The following is a 25,142-nucleotide window of genomic DNA, read 5'->3' on the forward strand; positions in this document are numbered from 1 at the left end:
GACATAGCATCTTCTAACAACATTAGCTTATCTAAAATTAACTGCAAACTAAAACTTATTTGTACGTATATCTCTAAAAAGTGCAACTGATTTATAACAGTGTTTGCATTTACGGTAATATTTTTTAACATAGAAGCTATTCGGTTTTCATTTTCATTTATCTTATTTACCTGAATAGAAAATTCATTAATAGTATCCTGCGCTAATGACACTGTTCGTTTCTGGGAGTTGCTAATTTTATTGACTGAAGAACGGATATTATTAATTTCATTTTCTATACGAATCGCGTCTTCGTTATCTAAATTACCAGTGATAACTTTTACTAAGGAACCTAAACCGTTAATGAGACCGCGCTTGACTCTATTTCTAGGTGCCATGAAACTTAACTTTTTGTCAATAAGGTTCAGATTGTGTTCGATCTGATCCCTATAGGTTTTATGTAGGTCTACTAATGGAGTCTTGTTTTCGGCTGCTTTTGTACTTGCATATAGGGACATCAGTTTAGTGGAAACTTCATGTAGATGAGTTATATTGTAAGTGCAGGCAAGGTTAAAGGAATCAATTTGTTTAATGATATGACCTTGTTTAAGTAGTAGAATTCCGTTAGTGTTATCAATGGGTTGTATTGCTACGTCGGATTTTGATTGGAGCACGAAGGATCCGGTGATGAAGATGATGACCCTGGAACAAGATGAGGTCTACGTAGGAGTTTGAAGTGAACTCTTATAGACTTAGAGTTAGGATGGTTACCTATAATTTCTGCTACGTTATTGGGATGAAGATGGATGATTTTATACGGGCCTTTAAATACCGGCTTCGTTTTGTTGTTTCTCGCGGTTTTGGCGACCTGTTTGAAAACTGTTTCACCTACCTTAAATGTTATTTCCTCTGCTGTCTGGTTGCGTTTTGCTATGATTTGTTCCTTGTGCTTTGACATGCTTGCTGCAACACACTCCTGTACGGCTTCAGCGTTTTTTTGATGTTTAAGTACATAATCTTGATAAAATTGCTTAGTATAATGAAGCTCTAAGGGGTTTCGAGATGCAGTATGTCCAAAAAGTAACTCATGTGGGGTGTATTCTGTTGCTGAATGAATGGTATTATTGTATGCAATAACAGAGAATTTCATTATTAATTGTATGGGGTCGTCTTTATTAGTCATTCTTTGGATCCTAATTATTTCTCCTATTGTCGAATGAAAACGCTCTATGGGTGAATTTGAATTTGGATTATATGGAGTTGTGAAATGAATATTGATATCATGTAAGGCACACATCTCCTTTATGACATCGTTATCAAACTTACTGTCAGAGTCAGTTGTAATTTTAAAAGGGGTTCCTAACACTGAGAAAACATCAAATAAGGCTTCTGCTATATGTACGCTAGAAGTTGCACTTAAAGGGATTGCCTGAGCATATTTTGAGAAATTATCGATGATAGTAAGAAAAGTAGCTCCTTCCGTGGAATATAAGTCCATGAATAGATGCTGCATAGGTTTGGTTGGGGTTTCTGTTAAGGCTAATGGGGGTCTTAAGGGATTTCTTTCATACTTAGCTTGTAAGCATATATTACATTGATTGACAAATGCTTGAATAGTGAGTAACATGTTGGGCCAATGGTAACTTCTATGGATTTTCTTGTACGTTTCTTGGATACCACGATGAATCGTCTTTCCTTCGTGATACTTTTTAATTATTTCTTGTTGTTCTGTCTTATTTTCTACCAAAGTAACGCGTGTAGTACATCTCAATAGCTTAGGGCCTCTATCATTGAATATCGTTGTATACACTCTAGAGAATGCGTGATAAAGATCTTCATTATAGAAATAACAATGGAATACTCGATCGGCTATGGTATGCTCTTTTAAAAATTGTATAATTTCTTTTTCAGTATTATTCACTGGGATGAATACATCCTTAATAATTTTACGAGAACTTGTTGATCTATTGTCTACCCTATAAGTTGAACCAGGGGTCGATCTAATATGAAATTGCTTAAGTTGTCTGTCTATGGCATCTTCTAAAATTGGTATTCCTTGGTTTTCGTTATCGGGTTGGGTATGATTGGTCGAAACGAGATTGTCAGGGTCAATTGCACTCATACTGTCAGATTCAGGTTCTATGCTAAGAGGTCGTTCGTCATGTCTAAGTGTTGTGTCCTCGTCAATATTAGTATTATTACCTACAGAAGGGATTTCTTGTTGTGTTTCTGTTTCGGTCTCTTCTTCTCGGCGTACATTCTCAAATATCCTATTTATTATTTCGTCATCGTCATTGTCATCTAGATTAACTGCAAGAGAATCGATGCTTTTATGGAAAATTTTTACTCGGGAGAGAGCGTCTGCGTTTGTATTTTGTCGTCCTTTTTTATAAATAACCTCGTAGTCATACTCGGCTAGTTTTAATCTCCATCGCGTTAATTTAGAGTTAGGGTCTTTTAACGACATTAACCATGTTAGTGGCCTATGATCGGTATATATTATAAATTTTCGACCGTAAAGGTATGGTCTGAAGTATTTAACTGCCCATACTATAGCCAATAATTCCTTTTCTATTGTTGAGTAGCGAGTCTCGGTGTCAGAAAGAGTCCTAGATGCATAAGCTACGGGCTTATCCGCGCCTACGGGTCCTTGTGATAATATTGCACCAAGGGCTACGTCTGATGCATCTGTTGTCAGTATAAAAGTCTGGTCAAAATTTGGATATTGTAAGATAGGTGCATTAGTCAAGATTTGTTTGCATTTATTAAAGGATTCCACGAATTCTGGTGAATGTATTACCTTACTATGTTTCTTTAGACATAGAGTCATGGGCTTGGTCAGTTTTGCGAAATCTTTAATGAATTTTCTATAGTACCCTACTAGTCCTAAAAAACTTTTAATGTCTTTAGGGGTTTTAGGTAAAGGAAAGTTCAAAACGGCTTTAATTTTGTCCTGGTTTGGAACGACTCCTTGTTCTGTTAGTTCATGACCTAAGAATTTGACGTGCTTTTTCAAAAATTCGGATTTGTCTAATTGGATTTTTAAGTTGTGAATCTTAAACTTATCAAAAACTTGTTTAATTTTTTCAATATGCTCTTGTAATGATGTGGATATTATTATGACATCGTCTAAATAAGTGAAAACGTTTTCTATACCCCTAAGGATGTGATCCATTAGTCTTTGAAAAGTGCTAGGAGCATTTTTCAGACCAAACGGCATTCTAAGAAACTCGTAATGTCCTCTCTCGGTAGAGAAAGCTGTCTTTTCGATATCGTCTGGATGCATTTCTACTTGATGATACCCACTAGCAAGATCTAACGTCGTGAAGTATTGTGCTCGTCCTAGTCTGTCTAAGATGTCATTAATGTTAGGTAAAGGGTATTTGTCCTCTATGAGTCGGTCATTAAGTCTTCGATAGTCGATAACTAGCCTCCACTTCACCTTTCCGGATGAGTCTGCCTTTTTTGGAACAATATGGACGGGACAAGACCATGGAGATATACTCTCACGTATAATACCCTGTTTTAGTAAGTTATCTACTTGTTTTTGTATTTCCTTACGCTGCTGTGGGGCCTGTCGATAATTTCTAACAAATATTGGGGTTTGGTCAGTCAGTCTAAGTTTATGCTTAACATCGTGCGTGAAAGAAAGCGGAATATTTTCAGAGTAGAAGATGTCTCTGTACCGATAGCAAATCTTAGTGATTTCGCGACGCTCTTCGTCATTCATGTGGTCTGTACGTATTTTTCGTAAATTATTACACAACTCTTTGTCCAAGTCCGGGTTCACTGTATGAGAATTTAAGCTACATTGAGTTATATTCGAGTTAATATTATAGAATTCTAAAGGAATATTCTCCGTATTACGTATTACTTTCTTAACTGTATTAAAATTAATAATTGAAGTTTTGAATTTTCCTCTACTAACCTGCACTAATGCTGCGGGTGATTTTAAACCATTAGACCAAATGTACTCGTCATGAATATATTCGCCGTCAGAATAATTAGTTTTTAAAGTTATAAGTTTTTCACATCTGGGTTCGATGGTTAATTTTTTACTGGGATGGTCAAAATGAATAGGTAAGTCTGCTGTCGATGTATGTAAAATCTTATTTTTTAAGTCGATATTACTACATAATGTTTTAAGTAAGTCTAAACCAATCAGTCCTTTGTACTTCGGGTCAAAGTCAAATATCAGAAATTTATGAACTATATCTGTGTTAAAAGCTGGAGGTAATGGTAAATAAGCTACATAATTATGCTGCGTGGTTGCATGTGCTGTCTTTATTTCGAACGGTTCAAATTCTACACAATATTGAAAGATAGAATTTATAATTACCTCGGGGGATATCAATGATCTAGAAGCACCAGTATCTATTAGGAACTTACCTTTAAATTCTGGTAATTCTATATAAGGGAGATGGTCTTTATCTTGATTGTTTAATTTTATTACTTCTCTTCGCCTGGGTCTGGGCTTATCGTAAAAACCTGCTGGTCACTTACCTCTTCATTTGCATATGATTCTTGATCATTCAATACGCTATCGTACGGATAATGGTCATTGTACATACCTTGTTCGTTTTCATATGGCTGTTCTTCATGTGAACCTGTGTAGTATAACTCTTCTACTGCAAACTGTGGTTTTTGAGGTTTATTGACTGATCTCATGGTCACGTCTGAAACTTTTTGTTGCTTAGGCTGACTTACCTGCTGTTGGGGAAAGTTTCTTTGAAAACCTCCCGCTGGTGGTCTATAGTTGCTTGATGTAGGGCGGTTCTTCCATGGTAACATGGACTGAACCCATTGCTGGCGTTGTTCAGGTGACAAATTATTTTTTTGTGGTACAAAATTGTTATTTTGTTTTTGGACTGGGTTATTTACGAATGGTGTATAATTTGGAAACTGAATGAAGTTTTTAATTGGTTCTCTAACCTTGACTTGAGATGATGTTGGTATAGTAACCTGATTATTATTGAATGTCTTGCTATATGCAAGTCTAGCCTCCTCCTGTCTGGCTATAACTATAGCTGAAACTAAATTAAGCGGCTGAGCTATTCTCACTCCTATTGAAACTTGGAAATCTAAATTATTGGTATATTGTTCTATTACCATCTTTTCATAATATGATTTATCAGAATGCGCGCCTACTGAGAAAAGTGCATCCAATATATCTCGTAAGCGTTTGCCAAACGATTCTGCGTCTTCATTTTTATGACGCCTCATACGACTTAATTCCTGCATTAATTGTATTTCGTTACGCGGTTCCCGCAATCGTTGTATGAGGGCAGCCTTAATGACTTCCCAAGAGGTGAGAGTTTCCTCATACGCGATAGCTTCTGTGGCTAATCCACTTAATCGGCTTTTAATTAAACATAATATAGCTGGATGAGCTCTAACTGAACCATCTAAAAGATTTAAAATGTTTTCTACTTCTCTAATATAATAATTCAATAGTTTCGGATTACCATCGTATCGCGGCATGAATTCCGAGATAAGCTTGAAACTTGAGGCATCACACGTTTCAAACGACATTGTTATTCTTTATAATTAACTTTATAAAATTTAAAAAGACAATAGTTTTAAGTAAAAGTATTTATTTAATTATTTCAAATTAAATAAAAAGAAATTATTAATTATATAATTATTTTAATTAATATTAATACCTATTTTATTTTAATAGGAAGTAAATGCCTACAGCGATTTTAGCCTTTAGACAAAAACACCCTTAAAAGTATAATTAAAATATATACGGAAGGAAATATAGCAAAGGAACTTGGAATTGAGAGAGTACTCACCAAAGCGCCTTCTGCATCTCCTCTCCGGGTCTTGTATCTTCTCTTGAAGACTTCACCGATGCCGCCGTTGTAGATTCGTTGTAGAGAAGGTCGCGGTTTTAACGATCAAAATCGTTCAATTGACCGAAGATTTTATTCACTCAATTGCCGCAACAACTACCGACTGCGCCAGTTATGATATGGCGACCGATGAAAGTCTTTTTAAAAACAATTTTATTTAAATTCACAATATTTATTTGTTCAAAGTATAAAATGAAATTACAATTAAATTAAAAATAAAAGTAACTGTTCTTTGAGATAGTTGATACAAGACTGATTTAAAATATATTTTAATAATTAAATTGTAAAACAATCAAAATGCTGAATCGCTTATTCTATTGTTCCCATGTTCCATCCATTCTTCCTTAGTAAGCTGGATTCTTGTGTTACGGCGTGGTAACTCTAGCAATCCTTTTATTTTAGATATTAAGTATATAAATGTTATGTGCTTAAAAAACTTACTAAAGGTGTAACATCATAAACATATCAAACTAAAATATTATAAAACATTAATCTTAAACTTGAAATAAATAAGAAAATAGTGTGCCGTGCTGCAATTTTGTACAGTCTAGAACTGTACGATACGATATCAATAATTTTCAAACAACATTGTCCCTTGCTACTTCGTCATAACCGTCAAACTTGCGTGCAGCAATATGCCAGTGGTAATCTATTGCACCATCTGTACGAGCGAGCACCATAAATTATAGCTGTCTGCGCGGTCTACCGGCTTCCATTTCCTAGTTCGAGCAAAGTGTTCCACTCACACCACCTTTACAAAAACAATGAATTTCCTATAAAAGGAAATAACATGAAGTCTTTAGAACATTTCGAAATAATAAAACACAACCCTGTTATGAGTAGTAATTTCAAAAGCTTTGTTTTCACACTATTCTCTCATTATAATAATTTGGACCTATGACTAGAAATTAAAATCTTCATTTATTTTTCTTTTAAAATTCAGTTATGAAAATATGGGGCGTTATGAGATGAGGTGGATATATCCAACACCAAACTTATAGACCAGGTTTAAATTAAGAGCATTTAGTACAGTTATTCATCATTCATCATCATTATCATCATAGTTATTCAAGCCATGTCACAATAATAAAAAAATACAGGACACTTGGCATATTGAATCTTTCCATAACGCTATACTAGTTCATATGAAATCTAAGCCAGATTATTTTGGATTAATTAATTCTGATTAAAGATAACCGAAAATGAGTTGCAGACACCGTGGTCATCCATCCAGTAGTTTTTGAGCACTATAGATATTCATTTGTAACTTTGACCAAACTTCTAAAATCTGCTTCATTTTTTAATAGGTACAACTAGGTCTGCGAGTAGACTATAGATGCCGACAACACTGCAAGCCTCGGAAGCGCGTTGCCGACTCTACCTGCAATCTTCCCTAAGAGCTCTAGTCACCTTAATCATCATAGGTATACAGCACATCGACAGCAGTATTATTTTATTGCGATCTTCTGTAAGGTCGAGGAACTTCCCCAGTCGGGCTGCTCCAGATTTTGAGCAGAATATTTTCTGCTGTGTCTTTCGTCAGTTCACCGTCATAAAACTTTAGTCTGTCTATGACAAAACGCCGTGTTTTATGTTATATTTGGTAAAATAAAACCAAGAATACAATAAAATACTTTGGATTGTTCAAATTGCTGACCTTCTCGTACAATCGCTGAGCGTCGATTCATTATTTCGAAGACATGAAATTGCACTCCAAATAACAGGAGCGTTACAGCGCTACCGTGAAAGGACATACGAATATAACTGCTGCGATTGAAAGTATAACATTTTATTCTATGATTTTAGTGTATAGTATGGAAATAATTAGTTCGTTATTTTCTGCCTACAGTTACTAGTGTAATTATCTTCGAAATTAATAAAAATATACGGTTTGTTTGATTCTGAATTTGTTTTAGTAGTTTTAGCATCTATATCTAACGAAATCTAAAGTGCCTTAATTAAAAGTAGTATATATTATGTTTTTCTTCTTGGTGACTAGTTTCTATGACATATTAGATCAGCGCAGTGCGATAATATAATAGGTTGTCTATGGCAAAATCCATTTCAGTTGATCTTAATGTCGACGCGGGCCTCGTGGGCTGGCAATTGCCGAAGCTGGAGTGGATAAATGGGGTACCTGGGTGCGGAAAAACAACACACATAGTCGGAAACTTCGATGAGAATGTAGAAATAGTAGTTGCCACTACGGTCGAAGCTGCCAAAGATCTTAAAGAGAAACTAGCCCGCCGCTTTGGCGATAAAATCAGGTCTAGGGTACGTACTATGGCCTCCATTTTGACAAATGAATTCAAAAAGGGCACGAAATGTAACCGTTTAACGGTGGACGAAGCTCTTATGAACCATTTTGAAGCTATAGTAATGGCGGCACGGCTTTCGGGGGCAAACGAAGTTGTTCTCATCGGAGATCTCAACCAATTGCCTTATATAGACAGAGAAAATCTGTTCGAAATAAGGTACTGTAGACCTTACCTGACAATCAACATCTCACGTGAGTTGTCCTGCACATACCGGAGTCCCATGGACGTTGCATATGCCATCTGCGAGGTATACATAAACATGTACTCGTCAAATCCCACCATCCACTCCCTCAGAATGAATGGATACACTGGCGCGCCAATACCAAAACTTCAAAAGGACAATTTTAGACATTCAATACTTGGTCTATACGCAGGAAGAGAAAAAAATCCTGATGGACCAGGGATACGGCACTGGAGAGGGATCGCGCGTCATGACCATTCATGGAGCACAAGGGCAAACCTACAGCGAGGTCATCATCGTCCAGACAAAGACCGAGAGGCTACAAATCCACGAACTGTGTCTACTACACTGACGACGGTGATGACGGAATCGGCAGTTGCGTTAGCCGAGCGCTGGGTGCCTCGACGAAAACAATCTCGGAGCACAACCTTAAAAGAACTATCCACAAGCGTGATATGTCGTTGGCAAGGGCTCTGCTCAAGATGCTGGGGGCAGGCGTGGCTCATGATATAGAAATAAGAAAGTAGATATATAGATATATAATTTTTTATATCCTTTTAGTTTATCAAATAATTACAAATAGCAATTATTTTTGCATGTTGATATAATTATTTAAATTTTAGTTAAATATTTATTATTGAACTTCTTATTATTGAATTTATTATTATTGAATGCTAGCTTTGTTTGATTATTAATATTATCTTAACTCAACTTTTTTATATAAATTTGATTAATGACCTTTTTAAATGAATTTTATTGTTAACAAGTAGGATCTTTACTTTTAATTTTTATGCGAAGTAATTTTAATTATACTTACTTCACGGCATTAATATATTGTGGAATGTTGTGTACCCCGTAACGGGATACATATTAGATAATAATGTAATAGTAAATCATATATAATGTTCCATATGTATTCTGTGGATGTACCTATAAAATAAAATAAATAAATAGATAAATAAATAATTATGTAGTGAAATTTAAGTCATCATTACAGCCTATACAGTCCACTGCTGGACATAGGCCTCCACAAGTTTACGCCAAAAATAACGTGAACTCATGTGTTTTGCCCATAGTCACCACGCTGGGCAGGCGGGTTGGTGACCGCAGTACTGGCTTTGTCGCACCGAAGACGCTGCTGCCCGTCTTCGGCCTGTGTATTTCAAAGCCAGCAGTTGGATGGTTATCCCGCCATCGGTCGGCTTCTTAAGTTCCAAGGTGGTTGTGGAACCTTGTTATCCCTTAGTCGCCTCTTACGACACCCACGGGAAGAGAGGGGGTGGCTAAATTCTGTAGTGCCGTAGCCACACAGCAAGAAATTTAAGTAAATAACAGAAATAGATAGCTTATACATAGATAAATAAATAATAACTATATAAAAAAATAACATATAAATATAAAAAAAAAAAAAAACAAAAAACCCTTACTAACAGAAACCTAGGTTAAGTGTACATTATAAGTAGAACATAAGTATACATATATGGTAACTAGGAAATAAGTGTACATATATGATAACTAGCAAATAAGTGTAAATATAGACATAGATAAGAAAAATAATAATGTTAGAAATTAGAAAGAAATTATGTGTATACTTCTGCATAAACAGTATTTAGTAAGGAAAAAAAAAAGAAAAAAAAAACCGTCGGCGTCGGACCACGTCCTAGTTTTAGTAGGCAGTCTCAGGACTGTTGATCTGTAGTATAATAAGTAGAAAAATCGCCTGTGGTATTATAATGCATGCATGATAAACAAAGGCACGGGCATTTTGAGCCCGTGGATCAAAATGTATAAAAAAAAAAAAAAAAAATAGGTTGTCTAATACTATTTGACGTTACTCACGATGGCTTAAAATTTAATTCCTAAACTATACTTATAGCTGTATGAAACATTTTGAAACAGCGTCTGTGTATCCTTGATGACTCAATGTGTCAAAATCAAAATAAAGATTTATCTATCAAGACGGAGTATTTAAACGTAGTGTAGTATGTGCTGTTTAACAACAACTCAGGGTTGTACCATTTTCAATAGAATAAGAAACCCAAAATACTCTTAACCCAAGTTATATAAATTAATTCATCAAATAGGTCTATTTCCATACTTGAGAATACTTAGCGTCTGTCATTCGAGTAAATTATTCCCAGACGACGCGATCCGACTTTAGTCCGGATCTGATCCTTTATCGATGCTGCACAGTAAAATTTTATCCCGGAAACCTATTCGCAGTTACCTTTTATTATTATGTAGCAAATGCTATCCGGCTACTTTTCAGTGGAGGCCATTGTTGTCCCGCATAATGGGGGGTAACCTTTTTATTCTGCTACAGATTTTGAATGTAGCCTCGGCGGTGAACTTATCAACCCATCTGACCAATACCGTCGAGCCATTACGAGGCCTGTTACAACCGTGATTGAGGCTATATTCGCGACAAAGTTTTTAACCGTAGAGTAGTACATTTGTTGAACGTTAAGTCGATATGCAAATGGCTTTTTCGTATGCTCAATTTTTTTTGTCCATTTCTATTTCGACGTAACATGTTTTTGTGTGAAATATATTCGTATGTTTTTATTTTTGATTCAAAGTAGGGAATAATGTACACATATTTTTTATTGGTTAAACTTAAAAGTAATATTAATTTATATATTTTTGTTTGATCTTTGATTAGATTTATATATTTTTATTTGATATGATTACTATTTAAGAATAAATAAACATATCTGAAAAGAAAATAATTGATTTATACAGGGCGTCATTTTAATTGCTTTCCTCGTCCGGTGCGCGATGCGAAACGGTTTGATTCGAGTAGTTTATGATGAAACTTCAATTAATCCATTAGCCTTTGAATTGATTGTTCCGTTTCTGAATTGGAAAAGCGCGATCACGTTAATACCAAATAACATTCTATAACACTTTCATATACACCTTTAAATAATACAATTTTAATTTTTTTAAAGACTTAGTGTTTATAAAGAGATGAATCGTTAAGTTTCTAAATAATTTTTCTCAGCAAGATCTACTAAAAAGCTAGTGAAACTAATTTATTAAAGAAAATTTTACGCCATCAAATGTTTATATTTTTTTTTCAATTTTTATTTAATTTCTTAGTTTTCCTCATTCTTTAAGGATTTAACTTAAGATGTTGTTTTCTTATATCATTCGATTCAACACAAACCTGAAAAAAATTTTCAATCATTATTTTAATTTGTCCGTAATGATATTATAGCATACTAGCTGTACCCGCGACTTCGTTCGCGTGAAATTAAAAAAAAAACTATTGTTCAGCTCGCGGGGTTACAAAATAAAAATATTTTTTTTTTAAATAAAAGTACCCTAAGTTTTTTCTTATTACATCCGATATCTGCCAATGAAATTCCCGTCAAAATTGGTCCAGCCGTTTCAGAGATTAGTCGGAACAAACAGACAGACTAACAGATAGACAGACAGATAAAAATTGTAAAAAATGTCATTTTGGTATATGTGCCGTGTCGTGTATACATCCATGTGCATTTAGTAAAAAGCAGTTATTTTAATATTACAAACAGACACTCCAATTTTATTTATTTGTATAGATATAGAATTAGGAAATCTATTTTCCTATACAAATAAATTTAGTTGCAAGTTGTCAGTTCTATCTAAGGACATTGTTAGTATTATCATCGTTTCCTACTTTGTCGTTGAGTCCGCAACCACCTAGGGAAAAGTATTATGTACTTTGTAAAATACAAACGCTGACTCATTCTCTTCAAACCAATATCAGCTATTGCTTATACGTAACTTACAACTAAAGGAAAAATGGATATAAGTACTTTCACTTCTATCAAATAAAATCTTTGATATAGTCTGTATTTTATATAACGGTTGATACATTTTCTTTGATAAATACCACATTCCCAGAGATCCCAAATTGGGAATCCCAGAACGGGAGTCAAACTCATAACCCCTAGAGCAGAAAGTCACCGCAAATGGATCAATGGATTAGACTCTTCGCCAATTCAATAAATCTTCCGAAACTAATAAAATTAACAAAAACAAAATGTTTATCACGAAAAATTTCAGAGTAAAAAATTTGATCAAGCAATTAAATTCTTGACGTGGCTTCTTGAAAGCAACTATCGCTTTTTATTGAGGGTTGAGGTGGACGTATCAATCAATTACTGAACCGACGCCTCGAGCGATATACGCTGCAGATAGGGTGAGCCGCACCTATCTGTGACTACGATTTAAGTTATAAGAGCAAAGCGGATATCCGACTACAATTTACTTCGACAAGCATATTTATTAATTTATTTAATCTTTATTACTCAAACAAACGATGGCGCCTTGACGCGACGGTCACAGCACTGGTTTATGGCTGTTGCGCTGGCGGTTGCGAGTGCGATCGCCACACGTGACAAACATTTGTATTGGCCATACAGATGTTTGTCGTGATCTGTGTGCTTGTGTAGTTCCTGTGGATCTCCCCACCGTGCCTCGGAGAGCTCGTTGCGCCGACGATCCTGGTATCAAGTACACCTGATAGCGATCGTTACTCATATTAGTGAATATATCCGCCAACCCGCATTGGAGCAGCGTGATGATTAAACTCTGATCCTTCTCTTACATGGGGAAAGAGACCTTATGCCCAGCAGTGGGATTTTATAGGGTGAAGCGTACACAACTAAAAACATCATGTTGCAAAAAAAGCGGACTTATAGTTATACAGTCTTATCTATCAGTCAACCTTAAGACCTACAAAACCAGAAGAAAAAAATGTTTGAGCTACCTCAAATTATTATTACAAAAAGAAGCAATAATCATTACAAAATAAAATATATTAAAAAAGCTAATGTAGTACAATTATTCAAGATAATTCAAAAATTACTGGTCAAATCTCGTTTACGTGTAAATAATCAAAAACAATGCCCTCAATAAAAAGCTTAGTAACACAGATAATAACAAAATATGTACAAACAGTCGAATTGTGAACCTCCTCCTTTTTTAAGCCTATTAAAAAATAGGATATAAGAATGCTACCAAATAAGCTATGATTTTAGGATGTGATATTGGAGTTCCTTTTCCTATATGGAGAAAAAGGCCTATGCCTAGAAGTATTAGTAGTATATTACAGGATATTAGTAGGATTTTACAGGCGGAATCATATCGTAAATATTTTAAGCACAATTCGAACACTATTTTACGAATAATCTTCCACTACAAGGAGATAACCTCCAAAAATGTTAAACACTTTTTTAATATTAACAATTTTTAGGTTTCTGCGAGATTTATTTAATCTTAAAAATTTCTTGGACAAGCTTCTACTTTGTAACATACATATGATAACATACAATCTTCCGCTTTTACCTTGTACCGAAACCAGCGCCTATTGCTCACAGCCCTAATCAATACCTATCCGCCTGTTATTTGCCAACATGACGTTTTTATTAAATAAAACGCTTACAGAAACTGGACACAACTCTAATTGGATGTTTCGTGTACATAAAAACGAACAGGACATACTCGTATATGGAATTGTTGAAGAAAAATGATAAATAACGACATATAATATTACTGATGTCGTTTTAGGTTTGTTATATATTCGTGAACGATTTTTGTCACGGAATTAATTTTAAATAAATTGAAATATAAATGAATGGAATTGGAATGATGGATGAAGGGAATGAAACTCAATTTTAGTTTTGATTCGAATTCCAATTATTTACGGTTTCTATTTTATTTTAAACACATACATTACAACATTTTGATCAGTTTACATGGGTTTACAAAAAAAACTAATTTATTGTCACAGTTGCTTAAAAGTTTTCAAAGAACGTTGTCCACAACATTGTCAGTTAAACGTGAACCATTATTACTATTTAAATAATATAGAAAAAAATAAATAATATAGATGAATTACAAAACAAGTAAATTCCATTAAAATACCGGATCATTTCTCAAATTGAATGACGTGCCAAAGTATGCAGCCTGTCGTACGAGCAAGATAGCTCGAAGCCTACGTAAAGACCAAAGAATGGGGGCAGATGCCGTTGTCACGCCATATCTCCGCATATTATTATTAATTTCCGGAGCTATCGCCGGATTGTTGGCGACACTTAGAAACACGTTCATGGTTTACAAAGACTTTTGAATTCAAGGAATTCTGTTATTGGATATCTGAGGTATTTTTCATTTACTTAAAACTGTGTTGAGATATTTTTTTCATTTTTTTTTTTAATTTAATTTATTGGAACGAAGTTCCTTACAGCAGGCTTGGCATTTAGCTGGGCGACCGAACTGAAAAAAATGTGATACTAAAACCGTAAGAAAAATATATAACGGAAGTGACGTAATATCAGTCAAACGACTGTATAATATGACGTTTGTAAAACTAAAATATTACTAGTAAACTTTTTTTAAAATTATTTATGTAATTTTATACTGTCGACAAAAATAAATAAAGCCATATGTTTTTTTTATTTTACTTAATAGTTTGAATTATAATTATTATTAATATTTTGTTTGATTTATTTTATTTTACGGTATTTGTTATTTTCTAAAATACTAAATTTCCTAAATACTTCTATGTACTTAATTAAAAATCAATCGACAAAATAAAAAAAAATCAAGAACTAGAAAATATATATAAAATTCAACATTTTTTTTTTTTAATTTTGTTGCTTCTATACTATCCGAAGGAACTTCGTTCCTACCTGGTGTCCCATGACACCACATAATTTTTAATTTATTATCAATTCTAGAATTTACTTTAAACTATATTATAATATGGTATTTTCTATTATTATTTCCTGGCCCATTATTATGATTTGTATTTGGTTCTTCATTGTTTGTTATACTATAATTAATTGTATTTTCTAGAGCTTTTAGTCGGTTGACGCCTTTGTACTTCAACAAAGACACTCGAATTTAAGGAATTTCAACGTTCTGTCATTTTGGATCGTTGAGCTATTTTCCAATTTACATCTACAGTTTTATCCTCTATTTTATATCTTTTATCTTGTAATGTAATTATTACAGCGTACTTCTGTTGTTTTCTTGTTGCAGTCTATATTCATTGAACTTTAAACCAACATATAAGGAAGAGAAAAGAAGACAACTTCTATAAATTTATTACGAAACTAGCTGTGCCCGCGACTTGGAATTTAACAAAAAAGTTATTGTTCTAAAATAAATAAATTGTTGTTATAAAATAAATAAATTTAAAAAATAAAAAAAATAAAGCCTAAGTTACCCCTTACTACATCAGCTGAAGTCCCGTCAAAATCGGTCCAGCCGTTTCAGAGATTAGCCGGAACAAACAGACAGATAGACAGGTTTATTAATTTATTAATTTAGGAAACCAATAACTTATACATACAATTTTTATCATATAGCATACAAGAAATATATACAGTCAAAAATGTGTTTTCCTAAAGTTAACAAATTGGTTATATGGAGAAATCGTTGAGATTAAAAAGAAAACAACAGTCACAATCAGTATATTCCGATACACAAAAAATGCTTATAATAAAATTTCGATGTTGAGAGTTAACTAACACTTAGTAATACTCATACATAATTAACGTATATATAGATATAAAGAGCCATGTACATACAACTACAGATCATACATATACAAATAAATAGTTTTCTAATGTTTACGCAAATTTACCTCATTATAATGAAACAACTTTTTCGGATTTTATCGCGGTTTATTGGGTTTTTTACATGCCCGACGTTTTGGATACTTTTCAGCAACCATGGTCACGGGAGGAGAACATATGTTGGAAATTTGTATAAAAACCATAACGAATATCCTAATCTGAAACTACTACAACTTCAATCACCTTCCCAGCGACATACGCTTCAGCCTGTAATATCCCACTACTGGGCATAGGCCTCTTTCCCCATGTAGGAGAAGGATCAGAGCCTAATTCACCACGCTGCTCTGATGCGGGTTGGCGGATATATTCCCTAATATGAGTAACGATCGCTATCAGGTGTACATGATAACAATCAGGACCGACGGCTTAATGTTGCCTTCGAGGCACGGTGAGGAGACCCATAAGGACTTCACAAACACCCAGACCACGGCAAACATCTGAATGTTCAATGCAAATGTTTGTCATGTACAGGGATCTAACCCGCAACCGCCAGCGACATACTAAAACTTAATTACTGATGGCGCCGCGAACTCGGCTTGTAAATAATAAAGTATTGATTGGACAAATAAACACTTGATAACATTCATTCATTTCAACAATGTTCCTTGAACAAATATTTTCGCAAAAAGACCACCAAACTGTTGTGTGTCTAAAAACTTACCACGTAAACATGTAACTCGTATATCAAGGTGAAAAACAAGTCGTGAAATATTGAATCATAGTTGTTCAGTACATGAACATAAATTGTAAAATTATTGTAGAATTATAGTGAAAAATAGTGCATCATAGATAATAAAATTAGTTAATTAAATAAGTCTCAAAAAAGGTGTAATAATGGCAATAATTTATCTTTAATATTAAAGTTTTGTGTATGGCAATTTTCCTTTCTCTCTTCTCTCTTGGACGGCCATTGCGTTAACATATAAAAAATTGTGTGCATTAATTTAGAGTCAAAATAATAAAATAAAGTTATTGAGAAAATTAAAGTATGTTTCATTAACATACTTTAGTGGTCCTTCGATTGTTAATTGAATAAAATCAGTGATTCGTCGTAATATTACCCGGCGTGCTTGCTATGAAAGCACATAGTGTCGGTGGCGGATACCTATGGTGAAAACACAAGTTCGTGGAGCATTCATCCTATGCATGGTGCCCAAGAAGTTGCTGGAGGCCTACGTAAGTTCCCAAATCTATATTTGTGGACGAATTTCATACTTTCTTCGTTGGAGTTTTTTCAATTGGTGTGAAGTTGGTTGGGAGTGTGACGTCACGATCAACGCATAAATAGAGCAGCCATTTGCATTTCGTTCGCCGCATCAAAGAACAGCGAGACGCTAACTTCAGCACGAAACGTCAGTCAAGTGTGACAATAGTGTTCTGTGGTGACAATCATCTGTCACTTGCACTTGACACCTCCCGGCTGTCATCCTATAGCTTCGGACAATACATTGTCGTGTTTTAAATCTTTTATAAGTTTATTTCGCAATTGGAATATTTTTCACGTAAACATTATAAAATGGAGACGGAAATTAAACGTCTTAGGATAAAAAGGCGACAACTTAAAGCAATAATTACAAGGATCGAGTCTTTTATAAAAGACCCGGTTGCGCTAGCTGCTGCAAGCAAGGACATGTTGCAGGCAAGAAAGGAGAAGCTTGTAAGTACATTGAAACAATACGAAGAAGTATCCTTAGATATATTGTCAATTGATGAGAAAGACGGTGAAAACATATCAGATGTTGAGGAAAAGTATTTTCAAATTTTGTCAAAATTAAATGAAACCCTAGGTTTATTAAGAAACGGTGAGAGTTTAGCTAGTGTTAGCATTTCTAATTCTAAATTACCAAATATTGATATATGTAGTTTTGATGGAAAAGACTTTACAAAATTTAAATCTTTCATGGACTTATTTTTGGCAGTAATAGATAAAAATCAATCTCTTTCCAATGTTCAAAAATTATTTTATTTAAGAAAATATGTTACTGATGATGCTCTTTCTTTAATTATTAACTTACCGATTGAAAATGAATCATATCCAATTGCCTTAGAATTGTTAAACAAGCGTTATGACAACAGACCACGTTTAGTGTCTAATCATATAAACATTTTGCTAGATTTACCTCAAATGCAAAGAGGAACTGCAGCTATAATTCGGTCATTCGTATCTGATATAAGACAACAATTGTATGCACTTAAAAATTTAAATATGCCCACCGATAGTTGGGATATGTTGTTAATATCAATATTAAGTCGCAAATTAGATTCATACACCAATAGGGCTTATCATCTGGATAAGGTGGACTTTGATCAAATGCCTACTATTGATGGATTTCTGACTTTTTTGGAAAAGCGTGCTATGGCGCTTGAGGATAGCCCCACATTAAAGGGTGCACCTTGCTATGAAGGTCCTCGTTTTAAACAGAGTCCTAAGGCAATAAACACCGTTATCAAAAAAGCTTGTTTATTTTGTAACAGTATGGATCATCCTATATTTTTATGTCCTAAATTTAAAATGAGTACCATAAATGAGCGACTCAATTTTGTCAATTTAAATAAACTTTGTAAAATATGTCTACGTGAGCACAGCGACAAATGTAAGTTTAATTTTAAATGTAAAACTTGTAAACATGCACACAATTCACTCTTACATGAAGAGAAAAAAGATATTGTAACTTTGCACTCTAACAGACTGTTATTCAATAATGTAACTTCTGTTTTGTTACCTACTATACAGGTAAAGATATTTGATAAGTATGGACAAGAATTTTATGTAAAGGCCCTACTAGATAGTGGCAGTCAAGCTTCAATTATAAAAAGGTCTCTTGTTGAACAGTTATACTTAAGTCCTATTTCTCAAACATGTAATATCATAGGTGTAGGCAACAATAATAATCAGGTCAGTCAAATTGTAAATGTCACATTGAGCTCACTAATTGAAAATACTCAATTTCAGGTAAAATGTCATGTAGTGGATTCCATAACCACAAAATTGCCTCAAAATTATTTTGATTTAAGTAGCTTGGAGATACCCAAGAGTGTTACGTTAGCTGATGTCAATTTTAATGTCCCTTCTGAAATTTCTTTATTACTCGGCGCAGATTTGTACTTTAAGACCTTATTACATGGTCACATTTATTTAAATAATGGATTGGTGTTACAGAATACTCTATTCGGGTACATAGTGGGTGGCTCAATGGCATGTAATAATATAAAAAATGATACTACTTTAGTTATTAACCATGCGGTAGAAAATGAAGATAAGTTGAGTGACATAATGGAAAAGTTTTGGTTGTCTGAAAAAGTTCCTGAGGTGACTAATAAAGTAAATTGTGAATTTCAGAAAGCTGAACGTATCTTCAAAGATACTATGAGTTTAAAAAATTGCAGATTTTATGTAGATTTACCGCTAAAGACTTCGTTAAATATGTTGCATATTGGAGATACATTTACAGCTGCACTTCAGAGATTTTATTCATTAGAAAAGATGTTTCAAGCTCATCCTAGATATTTTAACCAATATAAATGTTTTATTGACGAGTACATATCTTTGGGACATGCTAAAATAGTAGATATAAATGATTATGATGTTTATAGTGACCCTGTTTATTTTCTAGCTCATCATGCAGTGCACAATGAGCATAGCAAGACAACCAAATTGCGGGTTGTGTTCAATGGGAGTCTGAAATCACAATGTAAAATATCACTTAATAATGTCATGTTAAATGGACCAATAGTTCAAAGTGAGTTATTTGATATACTAGTATTATTTAGAACTTATCGCTATACATTGATGTGTGATATTGAAAAAATGTTTAGGCAAATTTTCATTAATTCTATTCACACGCCTCTGCAAAATATTTTGTGGCGAGATAATCCACAGAAACCTATAATTTGTTTACAGTTGCAAACAGTTACCTATGGTTTGAAATCATCTACATACTTAGCTACAAGGTGTTTGTTGGAGCTTGCGTATATCTATAAAGACAGGTTTCCACTAGCTGCAGATGCTATAATTAGAAATACTTATGTAGATGATATAATATGTGGCGCTGACAACATAGATCAGCTTCGGAATCTGAAACAAGAGCTTATACAATTATTAAGCCTTGGCAGTTTTACACTACATAAATGGTGTTCAAATAATACACAAATTTTAGAAGATATACCATCAAATAGGAGGTATTTTGAGCATATTAATATTAATAAAGACAACATGATTAAAACTTTAGGATTAAAATATAATATACTTACCGATTCCTTCGTATTTTCATGTCCAGCGCAAGATTTAAAGTTACTTAAAACTAAAAGGGAAATTTTAAGTTTTATAGGTAAAATATATGATCCTTTGGGACTTATTGGCCCTATAATAGTTACAGCTAAATTGTTTATGCAAAGTTTATGGAGTTTAAAAATAAATTGGGATGAGGCTATACCCTCAAGCCTGCTAGATAAGTGGTATAAATTTGGTGAAAGTTTAGAGAAGATGAATCCCATCAATACTCAGCGTGGTATTGTTTTTGGTGATACTAATAATGTAGAGCTGCTCGGTTACTGTGATGCTTCATTTGATGCAATAGCATGCTGTCTCTATTTAAGAGTTTTTCATAGAGATGGTAGAGTTAGTGTAGCCTTACTGTGTTCTAAGTCTCGAGTAGCACCTTTAAAGAAAACACTCACAATTCCAAATTTAGAACTAAATAGTGCTCTTCTTCTCTCTCAATTAACACACAAAGTAAATAATACACTTAAGGCGCGTTTTCCTTTAAGAACGATTTTGCATTCAGATTCACAGATAGTTTTAGCTTGGTTAGGTAACAAGAACATAAAGAAAAATACTTATGTTTCAAGAAGAGTAAGAGAAATTACAGATTTAACTAAAGATTTTACCTGGACCTATGTCAAAGGTAAAGACAACCCTGCAGATTTGTTGTCGCGGGGAACTGCTCCACATAAATTGGAGGAGAGCTACATGTGGTTTCATGGACCACAGTACTTGTCTGATAAATACTATGAACATATTATGTATGATTATAAATCTTGTGTAGTGACGGATAGTATGCCGTGTGATACCCTTATAAATAGTGATAAATCAGTTAAAAAATTTTGTAATGTAGGACAGTTCGATTTAAGTGAGGATATATTCTATAGATATTCAAATTTTTATAAGTTAAGAAGAATTATTGCACTTATTTTAAGATTTAAAAACAACACACAGAATCCTAAAAATAAATTATGTGGTGCAATAACACCTAAAGAATTATGCACTTCTCAAGTTATGATTTTTCGACATATACAGGAAATACATTTTCATAATGAAATAAAATCACTTACATTAAATAAACCTGTAAAATCAAACTTAAGTAGCTTACACATTTTTCTTGATCATCAACAATTAATAAGAGTAGGAGGACGTTTAGATAATGCACCAAACATTTCGTATGATAAAAAGCATCCAATAGTTTTACCCAAGTCAGACCATGTTACACATACTCTTATAAATTCTGAACATTTAAGACTATTACATGCTGGAGCTAAGTTAGTTCTCAGTTCATTATCGCAGGCATATTGGATAGTAGGTGGTATTCGCGAAGTCAAAAAGGTACTCCATAGGTGTATTGGATGCTTCCAAATCAAGGCCGCAACTGCTAAACAGCTTATGGGTTCATTACCTGCAGAGAGAACTACTCCCGCTCGACCTTTTGAGGTAACCGGTGTTGACTTTTGTGGTCCATTTGAAATGAAAATAGCTAGAATTCGTAAACCATTAATTACAAAAGCATATATTGCCTTATTTGTTTGCTTTTCTACTAAAGCAATACACTTAGAATTAATCAGTGACCTTACCACTGAAACCTTTTTAGCATGTCTTCGAAGATTTATATCTAGACGAGGTGTACCTAATAGAATTTATTGTGATAATGCAAAGACATTTAAGGGTGCTTCCAATTATTTAACTGAACTGTATAATCTTTTAGCGTCTAAACATAATATGGACTCTGTACATCATTTTTGCTCTGATAAATTAATTAATTTTAAGTTCATACCTAGTTATGCCCCAGAGTTTGGTGGTTTATGGGAAGCTGGGGTAAAAAGCGTAAAGTATCATTTAAAAAGGGTTGTGGGTTTTGCCTGTTTAACCTTTGAAGAGCTTTATACTATTATTACTCAAATAGAAGCCATATTAAACTCTAGGCCCTTGCTCCCTATGAGTAGCGATATATCTGACTTAACATATTTGACTCCGGGACATTTCCTAATTGGGGCTCCTCTCACTAGTATACCAGAACCGAACCTTTCAGATATTAATATAAATAGACTTAAGTTTTGGCAAATTTGTACTAAAATTAAACAAGAATTTTGGAAATTGTGGAGCAATGACTATTTAACTCAACTACAAAATAGACCCAAGTGGAAATATAATTATGATAATTTAAAAGAGGGTGACTTGGTCATTGTGAAGCAGGTTAATGTGCCATCATTATATTGGCCCATGGGGCGCATTGTTAAAACATTTCCTGGCTCTGACCATAAGGTTAGAGTGGCTGAAGTAAAGATGGCAAATGGTAGAACCTATGTTCGCTCTTATCAAAAATTATGTCCGCTTCCTTTAGTTAACTAGTAGATTATTTATAGGCCAAAGTTTCTTATATCTTTAGAATGGTATAATATTGTTAAAATAATTTAGTTTTAATTTAAAGTTGCATTAGGTTTAAGATGTAAGACTATGTTTAATTTCTCATACATACACATTTTACACAATTTATATTCTCATACTAGTATAGTTTTGTTTTTTGTCAAGCTTGCCCCGCCAACTATGTTCAGTACATGAACATAAATTGTAAAATTATTGTAGAATTATAGTGAAAAATAGTGCATCATAGATAATAAAATTAGTTAATTAAATAAGTCTCAAAAAAGGTGTAATAATGGCAATAATTTATCTTTAATATTAAAGTTTTGTGTATGGCAATTTTCCTTTCTCTCTTCTCTCTTGGACGGCCATTGCGTTAACATATAAAAAATTGTGTGCATTAATTTAGAGTCAAAATAATAAAATAAAGTTATTGAGAAAATTAAAGTATGTTTCATTAACAATAGTCGCTGACAGCTACAGTGGTACGAGGGTAGGTAATGATAAATGATAGCAAACACAGTCAAGTAAGGAAATTATATAAGAAATGAATTAGATAATATATTATGATAGTTATGGACATTGAAGAGTTATAGTGATGTTTATTATTGGAACGTAAACTTATTGAAGAGAGTAGTGTATAATAAAATGGAATATGGTGACCAGAGCGGAAACGCTCTGAGGGTTTGTGATTTCGACTCATGCTTATTAACTGATACTGATTTAATTAAGGTAGGTCACAGGAGGACATTTACAGAAGGAATTTAGGAGAAGAACCTTACAAAAGATCACTGCTAAGTAGTACTGCTTTCAAGCAGTTTTGTGTTCCTGTTGGTGAGTAAGATGACCAGACCTCCTTGAGAATTAGGGATATGGTTGGCGACGCGCTTGCGATGCTACTGCTTTTGCAGGCAAAAAGCTACGGTAATCGCTTACCATTAGATGCCGTACGCCTGTTTTCTGACCTAGTTGTTTAAAAAAAATATATAAACTAGCTGACCCCGCAAACATTGTTTTACCGTATATGTTTGACCCCCTTAATCCCCCCCCCCATAACTTAGGGGTATGAAAAATAGATGTTGGACAATTCTCAGACCTACCCGATATGCACACAAAATTTCATAAAAATCGGTCCAGCTCTTTCGGAGGAGTATGTTAATTAAGATTGTGACACGAGAATTTTATATATAAGACTAGCTGTGCCCGCGGCTTCGCCCGCGTTTAATTGTCACAAAGTTTTCCCGGCAAACTTCCAGTGAAACTCTCATCAAAATCGGCTTTGCCGTTCCGTAAACCTTCCTCTTGAAGCCCTATCTCCATTTGTGAAACCGCATGAAAATCCGTTAAGTAGATTTTGAGGGAATCGATCATATACGCTTTTGGGAACTTTGTTTTATAATACACTAACTGTTGCCCGTGTTTACGTCCACGTGGTTATGAAGATATGCGTTATTATTGAGGTGCTTAACGCAAATTATTTTTTTATTTCAGTCACTTGAAAGGCTTATCACTCTGAGTAACTTTTTCAAAGGCACAATTTAGTATAATTTAATAGTTATTTTTATAAAACCTCTCTATACACCACATTTTTAGTTTTATTTCCAGGCTGCAGTATGAATAACCTATCAGGCGAACTTATTGCTGCTGTATATGTTTCATACAAACTATCAACCCCAATTAAACCGCCTTAGCGATGGAATATCGCAAAATCCGTTCTTAGCGGACGTCTACTAACTATAATCTACCTCCCTGCCAAATTTCATCTTTGTCCATCTTGGATGGATGGACCATTCAGTGGTTTTTGAGTTCTCGTGATGTCAGTCAGTGGCCTTTCTCTTTTATATATATAGATTACGATGTATTATTTGGACACTTCCTCACCATCTATAGAGCATAAATTTTAAATTTCAAGTCTCTTACTTCAAAAACATAAGACTTTCATACAAACTTCCAACCCCCTTTTTACCCCCTTAGGGGTCGAGTTTCGTAAAATCCATTCTTAGCGAATGTCTACGCCCTATAAGAAACCTACCTGCCAAATTTCAAGTTTGTAGGTATTATAGTTTCGGAGATTTCGTGATCAGTGAGTCAACCTACGATCCCCCGTTTTAACCCCAAAAGGCAGTTGATTTCTAAAGATACATTATTTGGACACCTTTTCACCATCTATAGAGCTTACATTTTAAATTTCAAGTCTCTTACTTCAAAAACATAGGACTTTCATACAAACTTCCAACCCCCATTTTACCCCCTTAGGGGTCGAGTTTCGTAAAATCCGTTCTTAGCGGATGTCTACGTCTTATAAGGAGCTTACCTGCCAAATTTCAAGTTTGTAGGTGTTATAGTTTCGGAGATTTCGTGATGAGTGAGTGACCTTTCGCTTTTATATATATTATTATATAGATAAATATCGTTAAGACATGATAGAAATAGTAAAGGTAATTTTTTAAGCATACAAGAAGATAATTCATTATTATTTACCCTTTTGATGTTTCTCTAAAACATTCCAAATAATTGCTGTTTATATACGTTTTGTTACGTGCA

At 34.0% G+C, this 25,142-nt stretch overlaps 2 protein-coding genes across 2 annotated transcripts; both read left to right on the plus strand.

Annotated features, from left to right (window-relative positions):
- Nucleotides 1-16,689: 16,689 nt before the first annotated feature.
- On the plus strand, nt 16,690-19,720 carry LOC123655933. Its single transcript, XM_045591672.1, has 2 exons — nt 16,690-19,277; nt 19,582-19,720. The coding sequence occupies exons 1-2, from the start codon at nt 17,484-17,486 to the stop codon at nt 19,648-19,650; spliced, it is 1,863 nt and encodes a 620-aa protein (XP_045447628.1). The 5' UTR covers nt 16,690-17,483; the 3' UTR covers nt 19,651-19,720.
- Nucleotides 19,721-19,775: 55 nt separating this feature from the next.
- Nucleotides 19,776-22,586, plus strand: LOC123656079. Its single transcript, XM_045591803.1, has 2 exons — nt 19,776-21,077; nt 21,183-22,586. Exons 1-2 carry the CDS (start codon nt 19,776-19,778, stop codon nt 22,584-22,586), a joined length of 2,706 nt encoding a protein of 901 aa, XP_045447759.1.
- The last annotated feature ends 2,556 nt before the right edge of the window (nt 22,587-25,142 follow it).

Source organism: Melitaea cinxia, chromosome 8 (genome assembly GCF_905220565.1).
Source record: "Melitaea cinxia chromosome 8, ilMelCinx1.1, whole genome shotgun sequence".
NCBI lineage: Eukaryota > Metazoa > Arthropoda > Insecta > Lepidoptera > Nymphalidae > Melitaea > Melitaea cinxia.

Excerpts from the sequence above, each read along its gene's own strand:
- LOC123655933 (XM_045591672.1), top strand. The coding sequence starts at position 17,484 with ATGGAGACGGAAATTAAACGTCTTAGGATAAAAAGGCGACAACTTAAA. Across the intron at positions 19,278-19,581 it reads TGTCTGAAAAAGTTCCTGAG|CTCATCATGCAGTGCACAAT; the intron begins GTGACTAATAAA and ends TTTATTTTCTAG.
- LOC123656079 (XM_045591803.1), top strand. The coding sequence starts at position 19,776 with ATGTTTAGGCAAATTTTCATTAATTCTATTCACACGCCTCTGCAAAAT. Across the intron at positions 21,078-21,182 it reads CAGTTAAAAAATTTTGTAAT|AATCCTAAAAATAAATTATG; the intron begins GTAGGACAGTTC and ends AACAACACACAG.